At 35.6% G+C, this 21,049-nt stretch overlaps 1 protein-coding gene across 5 annotated transcripts in view; it reads left to right on the top strand.

Annotated features, from left to right (window-relative positions):
• The window catches only part of CRY1 (cryptochrome circadian regulator 1), a 113,249-nt gene that overhangs the window by 55,500 nt on the left and 36,700 nt on the right, over window positions 1-21,049 (top strand). For all 5 annotated transcript variants that reach the window (XM_077914760.1, XM_077914758.1, XM_077914757.1 and 2 more), the window contains exon 2: window positions 11,000-11,108. In XM_077914760.1, coding sequence (XP_077770886.1) covers window positions 11,000-11,108 — 109 coding nt within the window. The remainder of the gene's footprint in view (window positions 1-10,999; window positions 11,109-21,049) is intronic.

Here is a 21,049-nt window from a genome sequence, read left to right on the forward strand (position 1 = left end):
AAAAAGAACAGCCAAAGGCATCATAATTCTGGATTTCAAGTTATATTACAAAGCTGTAGTTATCAAAACAGTATAACACTGGCACAGAAAATAAATACATAGAATGGAACAGAAAACTCAGCAATGAACATGCAGGTAGACCAATATATGGTCAATTACTCTTTGACAGCAGGAAAGAATATCCAGTGGGAAAGAGACAGTCTTTACAACGAATGGTGTTAGGAAAACTGGACAGCAGTGTTCAAAAGAATGAAACTGAGCCACTTTCTTACACAATATACAAAAATAAATAAAAAAATTGATTCATTTTTTGCGAGATCTGAAACCATAACAATCCTAGAGGAGGGGATCCCTGGGTGGCTCAGCGGTTTAGTGCCTGCCTTTGGCCCAGGGCATGATCCTGGAGTCCTGGGATCAAGTCCCACATCCGGCTCCTGTCATGGGGCCTGCTTCTCCCTCTGCCTGTGTCTCTGCCTCTCTCTGTCTCTCATGAATAAATAAATAAAATATTTAAAAAAATTATAGAGGAGAACATATGCAGTAACAACCTCTTTGACATTGACTGTAGCAACTTCTTTCTAGATGTAACCCCTGAGGCAAAGGAAATTGAAGCAAAACTAAACTGTCGAGACTTCATCAAAATAAAAAGCTTCTGCAAAGCAAACATTCAACAAAACTAAAAATCAGCCTGTGGAAGGGGAGAGGATAATTGCAAATAACCTCTGATAAAGGGTTGGTATCCAAAATATATAAAGAACTTCTAAAACTCAGCACCAAAAACCCCCCAAGTAATTCAATGAAAAAATGGGTACAAGACATGAACAGACATTTTAACAAAGAAGACATCCGGATGGCCAACAGACACATGAAAAGTTGCTTAACATCACTCCTCATCAGAAAACTGCAAATCATCGCTTCTCGGCCTTTTGGCTAAGATCAAGTGCAGAAAACTGAAAATCAAAACTACAATGAGATATCACCTCACACCTGTCAGAATGGCTAAAATCAAAAACACAAAAAACAAGTATTGGTGAGGATGGAGAAAAGGTGAACCCTCTTGTACTCTTGGTGGAAATGCAAATGATGCAGCCACTGTGAAAAATAGTACTACCTCAAAAAGTTAAAAATAAAACTACCCTGTGATTAATTGCACTACTAGATATTTATCCAAAGAATACAAAAATACTAATTTGAAGGGATACATGTACCCAAATGTTTGTAGCAGCATTATCTACAATAGCCAAATTATGAAAACAGCTCAAGTGTCCATTGACTGATGAATGGATAAAGAAGTGGTATATACATACACATACACACACACATATATACATACACAATGAAATATTATTCAGCCATTAAAAGAACAAAATCTTGCCATTTGCAACAACATGGATAGAGCTAGAGAGTCTTATGCTAAGTGGAGTAAGTCAGAGAAAGACAAATACATATGACTTCACTCGTGCAATTTAAGAAATAAAGCAAATGAGCAAAGGGTAAAAAGAGAGGCAACCTGAGAAACCTTTTTTAAAAAAAAAAACATATATTCGATGTGTATCCAGTTTTCTTTTGTTTTAAAGATTTTATTTATTTATTCATGAGAGACACAGAGAGAGAGGCAGAGACATAAGCTAAGGGAGAAGCAGGCTCCCTGCAGGGAGCCTATTGCGGGACTCAATCGCAGGACCCCAGGATCATGACCTGAGCCAAAGGCAGAGGCTCAGTCACTGAGCCACCCTGGTGTCCCAAGAAGCAGATTCTTAACTATAGAGAACAAATTGATGGTTACCAGAGAGGAGGTGGGTTAAATAGGTGATGGGGATTAAGGAGTGCACTTGTGATGAGCACTGGGTGTTACATGGAAGTGTTGAATCACTATATTGTATACCTGAAACTGATATTAATTTATGCTGTATGTGAACTAACTGGAAATTAAATAAAAGCTTGGGGAAAAAATCTCTTTTTCTTGCCTTCATCAATTTATTTGGTTAGTCATTAGATAAATTTTTTTTGAACTTCTGCTATATGTTATACATTGTCTAGGCGCTGGAAAGTGGATAACAAGATCGAGTCCCAGTCTAAGGAGGTTACAGTCCAGTAGCCAGTAATTCTCGCTCCCTATCTCCAGCTATTAAAATCATACTAATATTGCAAGGCCTCTCTCTATGATCAGCACATCTTTGAAATTTTTGCCTAAATTTTTCCCCATCTCAAAAAGAGAAATCAAAAAGTGATTTCTCCCTCTTGTTTTTTTTTGTTTTTGTTTTTGTTTTTGTTTTTGTTTTTGTTTTTAGATTTTATTTGTTTGAGAGAGAGAGAACATGCACGTGTGCATGAACAGGGGTGAGGACCAGAGGGAGAAGCAGACTTTCTGCTGAGCTGGGAACCTGACTCAGGACTCAATCCCAGGACACAGGGATCATAACCTGAGCCGAAGGCAGAGGCTCAACCCACTGAGCCACCCTGGTACCCTTTCCCTTTTGATTTTTTTTAAAGCAATAGTAATGTTATCCATACATATCTCTTATAATATATGTTGCATTCTACCTGGCAGGTTCTATTATATTCATACACATCATGTATATTTTTAAGTTTCTAGATTTTCAGCTTCTTGAGCATTGAATATACCTATCACTTATCTTCTATTTCTCAAATCAATGAAATTATGTGAATAATGAATAATATCACTCCTTAGAGGTGTTTTAGGAATTTGTGGGGCATCTTTGTTCATCACAATAATTGGAGGGCACTAGTGGAATTAGTGAGGAGAAGCCAAGAATGAAAGACTTCTTGCAATGTTCAGGACAGTCTCTCAAGATAAATTGTTGTCTTGAGTCCCAATAACTTTCAAATATTCTGCCAGATGTTTCATGTAAGTGAAAAACTTATGAAATTTTCTGAATCTAGAGCCTAAGTCCATGTTTACATGTAAGTGCTAGGTATTTCTTATGAAATTTTTATTGTATTTTTTTAAGATTTTATTTATTTGACAGAGCACAAGCAGGGGGATCAGGAGTGGGAGAGGGAGAAGCAGATTTTTTGGTGCTTAAGAGACTGAGCCATGCAAGTGCCTCCTTATGAAATTTTAATGTATACTGTTTTCCTAGAATGTATTTATCTCCTTTGTAAATTAAGGAAAGATTGTACTTTTTGTCTAGAATTTTACTAAGTCTTACTCAACATTACAGAAAATCATGTCACCAAAGGCAGTACTACTTACAGTGTTTGAGTCACCAATAATACAACTGTATCACTCTGTTTTTGTAGCTCTTGAATTTAGAATGATTCTGGATATAGGTTAGGCATTCAACGAATTCATTGTTTTCTTTTGTTATACTCAGATATTTACATTTGGAAGTATGTGTTATTTTTAAAATATAAGTGACCTTCCTTTAATTTTTCCCATATATTACAGTGAAGTATTAAATTAATGCTTTAAATTTGTGCATATAGATATGCTATATTATCTATAAATTTCTTTTTTAAATTTTTATTTAAATTTCAGAATTTAAAAGAGGACACTGCAAAATATTTGTTGTAAAAAGCAACATTGTATTATGTTATAAATTCTGTGATTTATGACTATTAGAGCCTGGCAAAATAAAAAATTTATTTAAAAATATATACTTAATTACTATTGAAAATTAAACTATTCTCTTTAGGGAAAATGTATATCACAAATATTCTAACAATCTGAATAATGATTATTTAATGATTATTAAATGAAAGCACCAAAAATTTGTTACAAGCCAAAAAAAATCATATCCAAACTTTATTCAATTTATAGAGAGAAAGTTTGCTACTTATAAAGTTTTCTAATACAACACCATAGACTTTGGTTAATGACTAAGATTGTCTGCTTGTTTTCTTTATTATAATTAATATGTCCAGAACCTTAATTTTTATTTTATTTTTTTAAGGATTTTGTTTATTTGAGAGAGAGAGAACACAAGTGGGAAGAATGGCAGAGGAAGAGGGAGAAGCAGACTCCCCACTGAGTAGGGAGCTGGCCCTGGGACTCAATCCCAGGACCATGGGATTGTTTCATGCAGAGAACGGAAAATATTTTCTATGTGATTTTAATTATTTTTTAAATTAGCTTTTTAGAGTCAGCAATGAATTATTTTGATTTAGATACTCTAAGTGTAATTTTCTTCTTTGAGCATATGATAAGATATATTTTATAAACTAAAGTGAAGAACCAGATGGTTTTATTCTGGTATGATACATGTTAATTTGTATGCCTTGTTTTCAACAACCGTGGGATTATGTTGTATCCCATCATTGCCTTTTTTAGACTATTTTATAGACAGAACTAGAAATTCTGGTTATATAAAGCTATTCTAGCACAGGCGAGAAAGTAGGTCATTGTGACGGGGAGTATACCAAACCGCCCATTGGTTGCTATAGCAATGACCTACTTTAAGAAACTATTTCTGTTGATTCATGTTGAAATCATCTGTTGGAAATGGTATAAGGAAACTCATGGCATGTAGTTTTTTTTTTTTTTTTTTTTTTTCTAATGGCAGTAAGTTAGTGATCTCTGGAGGTTTAAAAAAAAACTTTAATATTTTTAAAGCTAAGGAGTTTATTTTCTTACTTAACACCCATTCTATTTATTTTGAAGTGATGCAATTAGCAATGTAAATAACAGGAGAACTGTGCTTCTGTATAGCTAATATAATTATGCAAAGAGTTGTAGTGAGTTTTACTACCCTTTGGTCTTTAAAAACTAACCTGTTGCATGTGGTTAATAGCTTTATTAACTGAGCCTCCAAATGGGTATCGTAATATGCCATATTAAGAGAAGATCAGAAAATATGTTCCTGTTAAAAGTGTACCTTATGTATTTTCAAAGTATTATATTGAATTATTCCATTGAATATTAGAGGCCTGTTCTGAGGCACATGTAATATATAAAGGCTGAAATTGATGTGTTCTCTGGAACACACTGAATCTGAACTTTGGCAGAACTGACTCTTCCTGATTAAGGGTAAAGGATGAAAGGTTAGATTTTTATATAACACCCTTTCAAATGACATTATTATCCCTTTAGCACTGAAAAGAAATCTTACATGTCAATGAGTTGATACTTTGAACCTCTCGGATATTAGAGGTTTCATTTTTATGCTATTATCAAGGAAGGATTATATACTTAGATAAGTTGATTCAGGATCTTAATTGCACTGTGTCTTGTGTGTGTGTGTGTGTGTGTGTGTGTGTGTGTGTGTGTCTGTCTGTGTGTGTGTAATTTTAATCCTAGTGTTGTTAACATACAGTGTTATATTCATTTCAGGTCTAAATATAGCAATTCAGCAATTCCGTATATTACTCAATGCTCATCAAGATAAGTGTACTCTCAGTCCCCTTCCCTATTTCATCCATTCTCCCACCCACCTCCCCTCTGATAGCCATCTGTTCATTCTCTGTAGTTAGGAGTCTGTTTTTTGATTTGTCTCTTTCTTATCCCCTCCTTCGTTAATTTGTTTTATTTTTATTTTTTTAAATTTTTATTTATTTATGATAGTCACACACAGAGAGAGAGAGAGAGGCAGAGACATAGGCAGAGGGAGAAGCAGGCTCCATGCACCGGGAGCCCAACGTGGGATTCAATCCTGGGTCTCCAGGATCGTGCCCTGGGCCAAAGGCAGGCGCTAAACCGCTGTGCCACCCAGGGATCCCTGTTAATTTGTTTTATTTCTTAAATTCCACATATGAGTGAAATCCTATTGTTTTTCTCTGACTGGCTTATTTCACTTAGCATTATACTTTCTAGTTGGCTATATGTTATTGTAAATGCCAAGGTTTCATTCCTTTTTATGGTTGAGTAATATTCCATGGTATATCTAAATATATGTATATCTTCTTTATCCATCTTTTGATGGACACTTGGGCTGCTTTCATTGTTTGATTATTTTAAATAATGCTGTAATAAACAGGGGTGTGTGTAACCCTTTGAATTAGTGTTTTTGTATTTTTTGGGTAAATATCCAGTAGTGCAATCCTGGATTATAAAAAAGTTCTATTTTTAAACTTTTTATTTTATTTAAATTTTTAAATTTTTTATTTTAAACTTTTTGAGGAACCTCTATACTGTCTATAGCATGACTGCACCGGTTTGCATTCCCATCTCCAGTGCACAAAAGTTCCTTTTTCTCCCATCCTCACCAACACTTGTTTCTTGAGTTTTTGATTTTAGCCATACTCATAGGTGTGAGGTTGTTTGTCATTGTGGTTTTGATTTGCAGTTCCCTGATGATGCATGATGTTTATCTTTTCATGTATCTGTTGGCCATCTGGATGTCTTCTTTGAAGAAATGTCTATTCATTTCTTTTGCCCATTTTTAATTGATTATTTGTTTTTTGGGTGTTAAGTTCTTATATATTTTGCATACTAACCTTTTATTGGAATATGTCATTTTTAAATATCTTCATTCAGTAAGTTGTCTTTTAGTTTTATTAATTGTTTCCTTCTCTGTGGAGAAGCTTTTTATTTTGATGTAGTCCCAAAAGTTTATTTTTGCTTTTGTTTCCCTTGCTCCTGTTATATATCTATTCATGTTCACATTGCCTTGTCACTGGGAAAGATTTTCAATGACCCTTTGTTCAAAGTCACATTCAGGAGAAATTATGAATCTGAGACAATTCTCCATACAGATGTAAGCATCCAGCTAATTATCTTCTGTTGTCATGCCCAGGTATTTACATATAGAAATACATGTTACTTTTTTTTAGAAATATAAATTATTCCAAGAGGAGAATAATGATAACTTCTGCACTATCAAGTGCTAGTAATTCTACCAGGTGATTTTATAGTGTTTCTAGTTTTTTCAACAAACAAGATGACTCTATGGGTTTGGGCTTTTTTTTAATTCTATTTTTAATTTTTTCAATAGGTTATATTGATCACATGGCATTCGTTTATTAAATATAGAAACCAAAACACAGGGTAAGAAAACTGCACAGTTAGGAAAGAGACATAGATACTAATTTGAAATACATCAGAAGGGGAAGAATACATAGATACTTAATTTCAAATACATCTGATGTATTTGAAATACATCAGAAGGTGATGTCTATATATGATAGCTATAATATAAAGTGAATATGAACATTTCTCTAGGATGAGGCCATTGTGTCCTGTGGTAGTTTAGATGATGGGGAAATTACTTTCACCTCAAAGTCTGAAGATTAATAGGATATGAACTTGAAGAGATCGAAATTGAAGAGAAGGAAATTCTAGGCTGAGGGAAGATCATGGAGCAAATTCCAGGAGAGTGGATATGTGGCAAGAAGGTAGTTTCGTATGGTGGGAAGGAAGGGGGAATGTAAGAAATGATCCTGGTGGGTATCCCTGGGTGGCTCAGCGGTTAGCGCCTGCCTTTGGCCCACGGTGTGATCCTGGAGTCCCGCGTCGGGCTCCCGGCATGGAGCCTGCTTCTCTCTCTGCCTGTGTCTCTGCCTCTCTGTCTCTGTATCTCTCATAAATAAATAAATAAAATCTTAAAAAAAAAAAAAAAAAAAGAAAAGAAATGATCCTGGAATCCTAAGATAGTGGCCAAGCAAAATAATGTGTTCTTTTCCCTCAGAAAGATTTGGTGTAGGGATCCCTGGGTGGCACAGCGGTTTAGCGCCTGCCTTTGGCCCAGGGCGCGATCCTGGAGACCCGGGATCGAATCTCACGTCCGGCTCCCGGTGCATGGAGCCTGCTTCTCCCTCTGCCTGTGTCTCTCCCTCTCTCTGTCTCTCTCTCTCTCTGTGACTATCATAAATAAATAAAAATTAAAAAAAAAGAAAGATTTGGTGTAGTACATAAAATGGATTAGAATAGGGAAGAGATGTTGGTAGGAAGGAGTTTTTAAGGCATTGCAATAAATAATACCAGCGAGAGATAACAAGGGCTAGAACACAAGTGGTATGAAGAAGGGGACCAAAAATAATAGATAACACATAATTGTACTTATTATGGATCAGCCACTGCTCTGAGGGCTTCAAGTATATTAGTTAATTTAATTCTCACACATGCTGTGATATAGGTGCTATTACTATCCCAGTCACATAGGTAAGGAAAATTGCACTTTTCAGGATTTATTGAAGGACAGTAATTTGTTGCTAGACCTGTTAAATTATGTGACATCCATGTAATTGAATGGTATGAAACCATCAAAATTGATGCCATAGAAGTATGTCTATTGCTTTGAAAAGATATTTACTGTGTGTTAAGCCATGTTTGCAGTAGATACAGTATTTCTCAGTTTGTTTTACTCTGAAAGACTGTTCCTTATTAATTTTGTACCTTTTATGAAGTAAAAGAAAAAAAAAAAGCAAGCATGTTTCTCTCATCTTTACTCCCACCCCAAATTCCCACTCCCCAAAGGTAGCTGTTACTAATAATTTATAAGTATCCTGCCAATAATTTTCTTTTTTTTTTCTTTTATTTATTATTTATGATAGTCACAGAGAGAGAGAGAGAGAGAGAGAGAGAGGCAGAGACACAGGCAGAGGGAGAAGCAGGCTCCACGCACCGGGAGCCCGATGTGGGATTCAATCCCGGGTCTCCAGGATCGCGCCCTGGGCCAAAGGCAGGCGCCAAACCGCTGCGCCACCCAGGGATCCCGTATCCTGCCAATAATTTTCTTATGCACATATAGCATAAGTAAATATGTGCAAATTTTATCTTATGAAAATAATAGATGCATTTGGGTTTAGAAGTCACAGTGCAAAGGTACTATATTTTTTAAAGTACATATATTTGTATTTACTTCTCTGTATTTGGGTGTACTTCTTTAATTTTTATGTGAAATTACAATGCTGTAGATGATAACATCTGTGGAAGAAAAACATCATACTATGGAAGAAAAACAACATACTTAAATATATCTATTCCTTTGTTTTATGCAGTATCAAAACAAAATTCACTCTTTGGTTGCATTTTCCATTGTAGCATGTTGCTTTAGTCCATAGCATTCTCTACAGTGTTTTTGGTTCATAGGGTGTTTATTGAAAAGAATTAAGAATGTTTATTTAGCCTGTGAATAAGAAAGGGAAAAATAAGGCCAGTTATTAATTAATCCAGGCTTACTTGTTTATTTTATGCATTAATCAGGTTTTTTTTTCTTTTCCCATTTTTTTTCCATCTGTCATTGACCTGTTTCACCATATGGAAACATTTCCATTCTGAAACTAATGGTACAAAAGAGATTTGAGGATTATATATGCCTTGGATTATCCTTCCAGGACATTTTAGTTTTGTACTGTTTAAGAAAATGTAAATTTGCTAGTTCATTCAACTTCTTAATTTTTTATCTGACTGCTACAGTGTAAAAAAACTTTTATCAAGCAAATACATAAAATTAGATGCTTTCTAATAAACATCACCAAACATGATAAATTATTCAATTATGGATAATTTTCTAAAAATCAGGTACTTTTGTATTGGTTTAACAATAACAATCTTCTCCCCCAAAGTATTTGTGCATTTGTGGGGGTAGGTTGGGGTAGGGGTCAGTGTTAGAGCAGTGACTGGTTCCAAACAGTCAGGTTTTGGAACAGGAACAGTCAGGAACAGTCAGACTGGTTCCAGACAGAGCAGGTATGAGGTAAAACATAAATGTGAAGATAGAAGAGTTTATTTCCTATTTGTTTAAAGACAATTATGCGGCATCCTAAAAGTGATATGATGGGAGTCCTCAGTGAAAAGAATATCAAACTTGACTAAGTATACTGATGTTACTAATAACTACAACTGTAAAAAATTAACAAAACTTTCTTGATGAAATGATGGGATCAGAATAGGCAGATGATTTAGACTGAACAACTTCCTAGAATAATGGTGTCCGGTAGAACTTTCTGCAGTGATGGAAATGTTCTTCACCTGTGCTGTCCAATATGGTACGACTAGGCACACATGTGGCTGTTGAGAGGCCTTAAAGTGTGGCAAGTGTGACTGAGAAACTGAACTGTTAATTTTGATTAAATTTAAATGACTATATGTTCTTAGTAGCTACTGTATTGAACAACACATTTCTGAAACATGCCTTTCATTCATATTTACTACTCACAAGTAAGACACAATCACTATTCTCAGAGACCATGTGGCCTTTGGAAAAGGCATACAAATATTTAACCTTGCGATCAGATACATGAAAGAAGCAGAATAAAGAGGAAATAAGATATGTCCAGCTGAGGGGAATAAAATCTACATGAAATGTTAGAGAAATTAACATGAGGCAAACAGGTTGAATTTTCCAGGGGTGACCTCTTTTTCAGATTTGCCCTTAGAGACTGCTCCATTTCTTCACAATAAAAGATGTACAGTAAGCAGTCTTTTGGTGCTGCCCCAGAATTTCCCAACATATCTATCATGTGTAAATCTTGTTGATACTTATTTCATTGAGAAAGATCCATCTGTCTCGTGGAGTTTTTCTTTTTTAATTAACCTGGAATTAACTGAGTTAATGCCACATAATTTAACAACTTATTATCAGTTTTTTTAATTATATAAGAAACTTGAAAATTGGCATTATGTTTTCTCTCTCTTAGATGATTACAATATCCCCTAATACTCAAATTCTTAAATTACTCGCTTGGAGTGATTAAATAGGATGTTTCCATTTTTTTTTTCAGTAGAAAAAAATGTTCTAGATTTTTCAAAGTGGCTTCTCTGTTTGAACCTGAGTTCATTTCATCAATGAAACAAATCACTTCATTTAATTATATAATTTTTATGTTTACAAATTAATATTGCTAACATTCACTCACTATTATTTAAATGGAAGTTAGTGATTTAATTTAGGGATTATATTAAAACACCGAGAAACTTGTAATTAAAAGATTATAAATATAATTTCTGAAAATAGTAATTTATAGGTCAGTTAGAAATAAGATAACAAGAGATAATAAAATTATGAGGTTGGCATATCAATTTTTAGAATAATATGCTTTTGTAATACTTTATCTTCTAAACATGCATGTTTAAGAATTTTAATATTTTTCTCTGTAGATTTTTGCTTCAATGTCTTGAAGACCTTGATGCCAATCTGCGAAAGTTAAACTCTCGTCTGTTTGTGATTCGTGGACAGCCAGCAGATGTGTTTCCCAGGCTTTTTAAGGTAATCTTAAAAATCTTTGCATAAGGGATCCCTGGGTGGCGCAGCGGTTTGGCGCCTGCCTTTGGCCCAGGGCGCGATCCTGGAGATCCGGGATCGAATCCCACATCAGGCTCCCGGTGCATGGAGCCTGCTTCTCCCTCTGCCTGTGTCTCTGCCTCTCTCTCTCTCACTGTGTGCCTATCATGAATAAAAATTAAAAAAAAAAAAAAAAAAGAATCTTTGCATAAAGTAATAATCTTTTGTCAGAGAAGACACATATTTGATATATAAAGTATTTGAGGTAATTTAAGTTTTGGGAAATTCTTTTTATTTAATAAAAGTTTCACATGGCAGAATCAGACAGTGAAAAAAGTGATTTACAATGAAAAGTTAAATCTTCCTTCTGCCTTAAAGTGCTAGTTCCCTTCCCAGAAGCAACAACTACTACCAATTTCTTATGTATGCATTAGAAATTTTTTTTGCATTAATAAGACTATAGGGGGTGGGAGTGAATGGGTGATGGGCACTGGGGGTTATTCTGTATGTTAGTAAATTGAACACCAATAAAAAATAAATTAAAAAAAAAATAAGACTATATATGTGCATGTATCTGTATCTATTTATCTAATACCTGTAGGTCCATCAATATATATAAATCTGCATTTATGTGTGTTACCATCCCCCTTTCTAATAACAAAGATAGGACACACATATTTTACACCATATGTGCCATGCTTAGCAAATGCTAAGCGAAATAAGTCATAGACAAATACCATATGACATCATTCCTATGTGGAGTTTAAGAAACAAAACAAGCAAGCAAAGGAAAAAAAAAATCAAGAAAGCAGACTCCTAACTATAGGGAACAAACTGATGGTTACCAGAGAAGAGGGGATGGTGGGGGGTAAGGGATGGGTGAAATAAATTAAGTGATGGGGATTAAGGAGTGCTCTTGTGATGAGCACTGAGTGGTGTATAGAATTGTTGAATCGCTGTATTGCACCCCTGAAACTAATATAACAGTGTATATTAACTATATTGGAATTAAGATAAAAAGATAAAAACAAAAATATCACAAAACTTTTATTTACTTGTTTTAAAAAAATTAAGTCAGAAAAAAAAAATTAAGTCAGCAAGTCTTTTGTGATTTTTGTTTTAAGGTTTCTTTTACCTAAATTAACATATTATTGGATCAGACTACCTTTTGCATTTAGATGCTGTCCTGGTCTTTATTGGTTTGGCAGAAAAGCAGTGATTTCCACTTGGGCCATAAAATACTGTTACATAAAAATACACACAGACACATGGAGTGCTTACTGTTTTATTCTGATTTATCCTTGGGCTACATATCATATAAAATATGACTTATGAAAACTTCATTCCAGATTATATACTATGTATAGAGCTGTAGAGGGAATTAATTCCTTTTTTTTATTGCTTCGATGTTTTTATTTTTACTTTTTGTTTAGAGATGCTACCTGCATGTGTTTTTTTAAAAAAATAAATTAATTAATTAAAAAGAGCCTGAAAGGATATACAATAAAAAACAGGTCTCCTTCCCACCCTGTACCCTCACACCACCACCTCTCTGAGGGAAAATATACTTATTTTGTTGGTAACCAGCTGACTCATTTATATTATTGTCTCTGGTTTTATTATTTTAGTACAGAAAATAGAATTTCTAATAGGTAAGTAATCTGGGACACGTGGGTGGCTCAGCGGTTGGGCGTCTGCCTTTGGCTTAGGGTATGATCCCGGGGTCCCAGGATCGAGTCCCACACTGGACTCTGCGTGGAGCCTGTTCTCCCTTTGCCTATGTCTCTGCCTTGCTCTCTCTGTCTGTCATGAATAAATAAATAAAGTCTTTAAAAAGAAATAGATAACTAATCCTGTTTCCCACTTGGGAGGTGAAACTGCTTTAGGTGTTTGAGATGACAGTCGTTCCAGTAGTGATGTTTAGTATGTATCTTCTCCTCTCTGGAGCATTCACTTATTCTATTTTTATTGAGTAGATTTAGGGATAGAGTCAGAGCATTTTTATATACACGTATTTATATATATGTCTGATAAACTGTTGTATTTTCTGGTGTGTTTTCTAACTTAGAATTTTTCCCAGTTCTGAACTTATATGGGGCTTTTTTTTAAACTTTTTTTTCTGTTCTGAAGAAATGATAAACTTAGCAGATACCAATGTAGGATACACTATTAATCATATGAAATTTACATAAATTATTATTATGCAATTAAATCTTCCACATCTTCCACATTTGGTCCCAGAAAGGTAAGCTGCCAAAACCATGTACATTCTAGGCCTGGCAGAAACTTTTTTTGTAAAGATTTTTATTTATTCATGAGACAGAGAGAGAGAGAGAGACAGGCAGAGGGAAAAGCAGGCTCCCTGGGGGCAGCCCGGTGTAGGACTCGATCCCAGAACCCCTGGGATCACATCCTGAGTCAAAGGCAGACGCTCAACCACTGAGCCACCCGGGCACCCCTGGCAGAAACTTCAATGAAGAGTTTAAACATTAAAACATTCTCACTCTATCCAAGAAACAGGGACTAAAGTCTTTATGGATGATTTCACTGAATTGTAACAAAAGTTTTATTCAAAATCACAGAATAAATCAAAGTACATCTACAGCCACTAACATTTCACATGCATAAAATTTATATTATGCTTTTTGAGTTATTTTTGATTCTTGCTCTATTATTCTATAGCACATGCTTATTTGTTTTTTTTTTTAATTTTTTAAAATTTAAATTCCATTTGCCAACATCATATAACACCCAGGGTTCATCCTATGAAGTGCCCTTCTCAGTGCCCATCACCCAGTCACCCCCCCACTCTCCTCCCCTTTTGCAACCCTTTGTTTCCCAGAGTTAGGAGTTTCTCATGGTTTGTCTTCCTCTGTTTTTTCGCCACTCAGTTTTTCCCTCCTTTCCTTTATAATCCCTTTCACTATTTCTTATATTCCACATATCAGTGAAACCATATGATGATTTTCTTTCTCCGATTGACATCTCACTCAGCATAATACCCTCCAGTTCCTTACATACTGAAGCAAATGGTAGATATTCGTCCTTTCTGATGGCTGAGTAATATTCCATTATATATATATATATATATATATATATATATACACACACCACATCTTCATTATCCATTCATCTGTCAAAGGACATCTTGGCTCCTTCCACAGTTTGGCTATTGTCGACATTGCTGCTATAAACATTGGGGTGCAAATGTCCCATCATTTCACTGCATCCATCTTTGGGGTAAGTACCCAGTAGTGCAGTTGCTGGGTCGTAGGGTAGCTCTATTTTTAACTTCTTGAGAAACTTACGCACTGTTTTCCAGAGTGACTGTACCAACTTAACATTCCCACCAACAGTGCAAGAGGGTTCCCCTTTATCCACATCCTCTCCAACATTTGTTGTTTCCTGTCTTGTTCATTTTAGCCATTCTCACTGGTTTGAGGTGGTATCTCATTGTGGTTTTGATTTTTATTTCCCTGATGGCAAGTGATGTGGAGCATTTTTTCATGTTCTTATTGGCTATGTGTAGGTCTTCTTTGGAGAAATGTCTGTTCATGTCTTCTGCCCATTTCAAGACTGGATTGTTTGTTTCTTGGGTGTTGAGTTTGATAAGTTCTTTATAGATCTTGGATACTCGCCCTTTATCTGATATGTCATTTTCGAATATCTTCTCCCATTCTGTAGGTTGTCTTTTAGCTTTGTTGATTGTTTCCTGTGCTGTGCAGAAGCTTTTTATCTTGATGAAGAACCAATAGTTCATTTTTGCTTTTATTTCCCATCATAAGATGGGTCTTGCAAGAAGTTGCTGTGGCCAAGTTCAAAAAGGGTGTTGCCTGTGTTCTTTAGTATTTTGATGGATTTTTGTCTCACATTTAGATCTTTCAGCCATTTTGAGTTTATCTTTGTGTATGGTGTAAGAGAATGGTCCAGTTTCATTCTTCTGTATGTGACTGTCCAATTTTCCCAACACGACTTATTGAAGAGTCTTTTTCCCAGTGGATATTCTTTCCTGTGTTGTCAAAGATGAGTTGACCATAGAGTTGAGAGTCCATTTTTGGGTTCTCTATTCTGTTCAATTGATCTATCTGTTTTTGTGCCAGTACCATACTCATGATCACAGCTTTGTAATACAGCCAGAAGTCAGGCATTGTGATGTCCCCAGCTTTGGTTTTCTTTTTCAACATTCCTCTGGCTATTTGGGGTCTTTCTGATTCCATACAAATTTAAGATTATTTGTTCCAACTCTGAAGAAAGTCTGTGGTAGTTTAATAGGAATTGCATTGAATGTGTAAATCGCCTTGGGTAGCATAGACATTTTCACAATATTTATTCTTCCAATCCATGAGTGTGGGATGTTTTTCCATTTCTTTGTCTTCCTCAATTTCTTTCAGAAGTGTTCTGTAGTTTTTAGAGTATAGATCCTTTACCTCTTTGGGTTAGGTTTATTCCTAGGTACCTTATGGTTTGGAGTGCAATTGTGAATGGGATTGATTCCTTAATTTCTCTTTCTTCAGTCTCATGGTTAGTGTATAGAAATCCCACTGGTTTCTGGGCATTGATTTTGTATCCTGCCACATTGCTGAATTGCTGTATGAGTTCTAGCAATTTTGGGGTGGAGTCTTTTGGGTTTCCTATTTACAGTATCATGTCATCTGCAAAGAGGGAGAGTTTGACTTCTTTGCCAATTTGAATGCTTTTTCTTTCTGTTGTCTGATGGCTGCGGTTAGGACTTCTAGTACTATGTTGAATAGCAGTGGTGAGAATGGACATCCCTGTCATGTTCCTGATCTTAGGGGAAAGGCTCTCAGTGTTTCCCCATTGAGAATGATATTCACTATGGGCTTTTCATAAAGGTTTTTATGATACTGAGAAAAATTCTCTTTATCCCTACGCTTTGAAGAGTTTTAATCAGGAATGGATGCTGTATTTTGTCAAATGCTCTCTTTGCATCTATTGAGAGGATCATATGGTTCTTGTCTTTTCTTTTATTGATGTGATCTGTCACGTTGATTGTTTTATAAATGTTGAACCACTGCACATGCTTATTTGAATAAGAGATTAATTCAGCAGATAGTGATTGAGTGCCTATTATGTACAAGACAGAGTTCAAGGGGGTATGGATATTCTGGTGAACCAAAGAGAAGACATTCCTACCTTGGCAGAGCTTATATGATAGTGGGAAGGAGGCAGATAATAAACTAGTAAATGCAATGTCAGGCAGTAATAGGTGCTAAAATAAAGTGTGGGATATTAAGTGCTGAGGTGAGGGAAGGGTTACTTTATATGGAATCATGGGAAGCTTAACTTCTAAGATGATCTATATGGCAAACATGTGAAGAGACTGAGCCATGTAAATATCTGGAGTGTGATATTGTGAATCCACAACATTTTGCACCTTGTTCCATCAAAAGGTCAAGTTTAAATCTGGGGTGGCCATATAACTTATTTTGACCAACTGCCAAGGACGACACTGAGTTCCAAATCCTAAGCCTCAAGCAACATTGAAGTCTGCCTTTGCCCTTTTAGAATGCTTTTTGTATCATGCAGAGAGTATTGGCTAAAATATCAAATTATGGGAGACTGTGTAGAGATAGAGGGCCAATCAACAGCCAGCACGAACGTCTGAGATGTAGAAGAGAGATTATTTTAGATCCTTTAGGCTCTGCCAAGCTGTCAGCTGATTGCAAGCTCATTTGTGAGCCCAGGTGAGATCAACAGAACCACACCATCTAGTTAATTGACAGACTTGTGAGGATCATTTTGAGCTGCTAAGATTACTGTAACATGGGGAAAGAATGTTGTAGGCAAAGGGGACAGGAGTTACAAAGGCCTTCATATGGAAGTGTGCTATGACTTGTTTAGGAACAACAAGAAGGCTAGCATGACTAGAAGCAGTGAGTGAAAAGCACAGAAAGGGTCAAAGAGGTTGCAAGGAGCCAGATCACAGGACTCTGTTTATAGACCATGTTTAAAAGTTTGGCTGTTACTCTGAGTGAAATGGGATGCCGTAGAAATTTTTGAGTAGGAGTGATATGATTTCACTTATGTTTTCTTTTTTTTTCTTTATTATTGAAGTATAACTGACATTCAATTTTTTTTTTTTTTTTTTTTTTAATTCGACAGAGAGAGAGGCAGAGACACAGGCAGAGGGAGAAGCAGGCTCCATGCAGGAAGCCTGACGTGGGACTCGATCCTGGGTCTCCAGGATCACACCCCGGGCTGCAGGTGGCGCTAAACCGCTGCACCACTGGGGCTGCCCTTGACATTCAATGTTATATTAGTTTCAGGTATAGAGCATATCAGCTTAACAATTCTATATATTAGTGCTATATATTAGTGTAAGTGTGGTCATCGTCTGTCACCATACAGTGTTATATATTATTGATGATATTCTCTATGCTGTACCTTTTGATCTCCATGACTTATTTATTTTATAACTGGAAGTTTGTATCTGTTAATCTCCTTTATCTATTTTGTTCCTTTTCCTACCCACCTTCCATCTGGCAACCACCACTTTGTCCTCTGTATTTAAGAGTCTGTTTGGTTTGTTTGTTAATTGCTTTGTTTTTTAGATTCCATAAATAAGTGAAATCATATATTTGCCTTTCCCTGTCTTACTTATTTCACTTAGAATAATATACTCTAGGTCCATTTGTATTGTTGTAAATGGCAAGATTTCATTCTTTTTTGTGACTGATATTCTAGTGTGTTTGTGTGTGTGTGTGTGTATGTATAGACACACATGCAACATCATCTTTATTCATCCATCTATCAGCAGATACTTAGGTTGCTTCTGTATCTTGACTGTTATAAATCATGCTGCAGCAAACATAGAGGTACATATATCTTTTGAATTAGTGTTTTCATTTTCTTTGGGTAGATACCCAGTAGTGGAATTACTGGATCATATGGTATTTCTATTTTTAATTTTATGAGGAACCTCTATACTGTTTTCTGCAGTGGTCGCACTAGTCCATATTCCCACCAACATTGCATCAAGGTTTCTTTTTCACCACAGTCCTGCCAACACTTGTTATTTCTTGTCTTAATACTAGCCATCCTGAATGGTGTGAGATGATATCTTATTTGTGGTTTTGATTTGCATTTCCCTGATGATGAGTTATATTGAGCATCCTTTTTTTTTTTTTGTATCTGTTGGCCATGTGTATATTTTCTTTGAAAAATGTTTATTCAGATCCTTTAACCATTTTGTAAATTTAAATTTAATTAATTAATGTATAGTATATTATTCATTTCAGAGAGAGAGTTTAATGATTGATTCATCAGTTGCATATAATACCCAGTGCTCAGGACATTAAGTGCCCTCCTTAATGCCATAAGAGACTCTTAGCTATAGGAAACAAACTGAGAGTCATTTGGCCATTTTAAATCAGATTTTTGAGGGGGATTTTGATGTTGAGTTTTATAAGCTCTTTATATATTTTGGATATATCATTTGCAAATATTGTCTTCCATTCAGTAGATTGTCTTTTTTGTTTTGTTCATTTCCTTCATTGTGCAGAGCTTTTTATTTTGGTGTATTCCCAATAGTTTATTTTTTATCTTTATTTTTTTCCAATAGTTTAATTTGCTTTTGTTTTCCTCATCAGAAGAGACATTCATAAATATGTTGCTAAGGCTAATATCTCAACAATGAGAAGAAAGTGAATATGCCACAAAATCATGGGTTGGTTTTTTTTAACCTACTAGGGAGTTGAGGCCACAGAGAAACCTAAACTAAATTCCTTAAAGAGATGAACCTTTCATAGAAAAGAGACTCATGTCTCTATCCATGGGGACACAGCAGAAAAAGAAGGGAATCCACTATAGTTGAGAGTAAAAAGAAACCAGTCAAAATCTACCAAGCTTTTCATGGTCACATGTGGAATCTGACACTTGTGGAACAATAGTAAATGGCCTAACATATGTATAATTATAGACCTAGGAAAAAAGAGGGGAAAGAGAGTGGGACAGAAAAAAAATGTTGGAAGATACAATGATTAAGAATTTTCTAAATTTTTTTTCAAATATTTTATTTATTTATTTGAGACAGAGAGCACACATGTGAGGAGGAGGGGAGAAGCAGGCTCCCTGCTTAGCAGGGAGCCTGATGCAGGGCTCCATCCCAGGACCTGGAATTATGACCTGAACTGAAGGCAGATGCTCAACCGACTGAGTCAACCAGGTGCCCCAAGAATTTTCTAAAATTGATAAAAGTTGACACTTGACAGTGTCAAGTCAAGATGCGCAACAAAACCCCAAACAGCATAAATGTAAAGAAAACCACATATTGCCACATCAAAGTCAATTAACTGAAAACCAAAATTAGAAAATTCTATAAGCAGCCAGAGGAGAAAAGACATATTCAGGGAGCCACAATAAGAATGTTAGTGTTGTTTGTTTGTATCGGAAACAGTTGAGTCCAGATGGTACTTGAATGACATCTTTAAAGAACTACAAAAGGGATGCCTGGGAGACTCATTTGGTTGAGCATCCAACTCTTGGTTTCATCTCAGGTCATGATCTCGTGGGTTGTGAGATTGAGCCCTGCATCAGCTCCTTACTCAGTGGGTAGTCTGCTTGAAAAATTCTCAAAAAAAAATAAAAAAAAAAGAAAAAAGAAAAAGAAAAATTCTCTCTTTGCCCCTCCCTTCACTTGAGTACTCTTTCTAAAAATAAATAAATCTTTTAGAAAAAAAGAACTACAAACAATTTTGTTAACTTAGCGGAAATATTCATTAAAAAAAAACAAGTAGGGATCCCTGGGTGGCGCAGCGGTTTGGCGCCTGCCTTTGGCCCAGGGCGCGATCCTGGAGACCCGGGATCGAATCCCACGTCGGGCTCCTGGTGCATGGAGCCTGCTTCTCCCTCTGCCTGTGTCTCTGCCTCTCTCTCTCTCTCTCTCTCTCACTGCGTGCCTATCATTAAAAAAAAAAAAAAAAAAAGTAGTGGTGCCTGGGTGGCTCAGTCAGTTAAGCATCCAGCTCTTGATACTGGCTCAGGTCATGATGTCAGGGTTTTGAGAAGCCCTGTGTCATGCTCTGAGCTCAGGGGGGAGTCTGCTTGAAATTTTCTTTCCCTCTGCCCTCCCCCAAAATGAATAAATAATTAATTTTTTAAAAAAGGAAGAAGGTAGTCTACGTACCATTATGAATGTGCCTGATCTTGTCTGATCTTAGAAGCTAAGCAATTAGTACTTGGATAGGAGTCTGCCTGGGAATACCTACCTGGTGCTGTAGGCATAGCTAGCTAGCTAGCTAGCTACCTACCTACCTGGTGCTGTAGGCATAAATAGATAGCTATCTGGTGTTGTAGGGATAGATTAGATAGATAGATAGATAGATAGATAGATAGATAGATAGATAGATGATAGAAAGAAAGATTGATTTAAAAAAGTAAGATGAAGGCATTTTCAGGTAGACAAAAACAGAACAATTCATTTCCACAGATTTATACTATACAAAATACTAAAGGAAGCTCTGCTAGGTGAAAGGAAGTTATTCTAGATGAAAGACAGGATCTGCAAGAAAGATGAAAGAGCACTAAATATGTGGGTAAATATAAAAGACCAACCTTTTTGTTATTTTTAGTTATGTTATTTATCCTATTTTCTTTAAAAGACTATTAACAGGTTAAAACCAACTAATAGCAGTGAATTGTAGGAGATAATACCGATATTAAAGGCTTATAACATACAAAAGTAAAATTTATAAAAGGACCACACAAGATGGAAGCAAAAGAAATACAAGTATCTATAAGTTCTTATATTATTCAATAGTAATGTATGATTTGAAGGTAGACAGTGATAAGAATGCACAGTGATCTAAAATAGCATAAAGAGCTATTTGAAAAAAGTTAATAGAGTTTAAAATGGAATACTAAAAATACTTGACTCATTCAAATGAAAGCAGATGGATAAATTTAAG

This window comes from Canis aureus, chromosome 11 (assembly GCF_053574225.1).
Source record: "Canis aureus isolate CA01 chromosome 11, VMU_Caureus_v.1.0, whole genome shotgun sequence".
Lineage (NCBI taxonomy): Eukaryota > Metazoa > Chordata > Mammalia > Carnivora > Canidae > Canis > Canis aureus.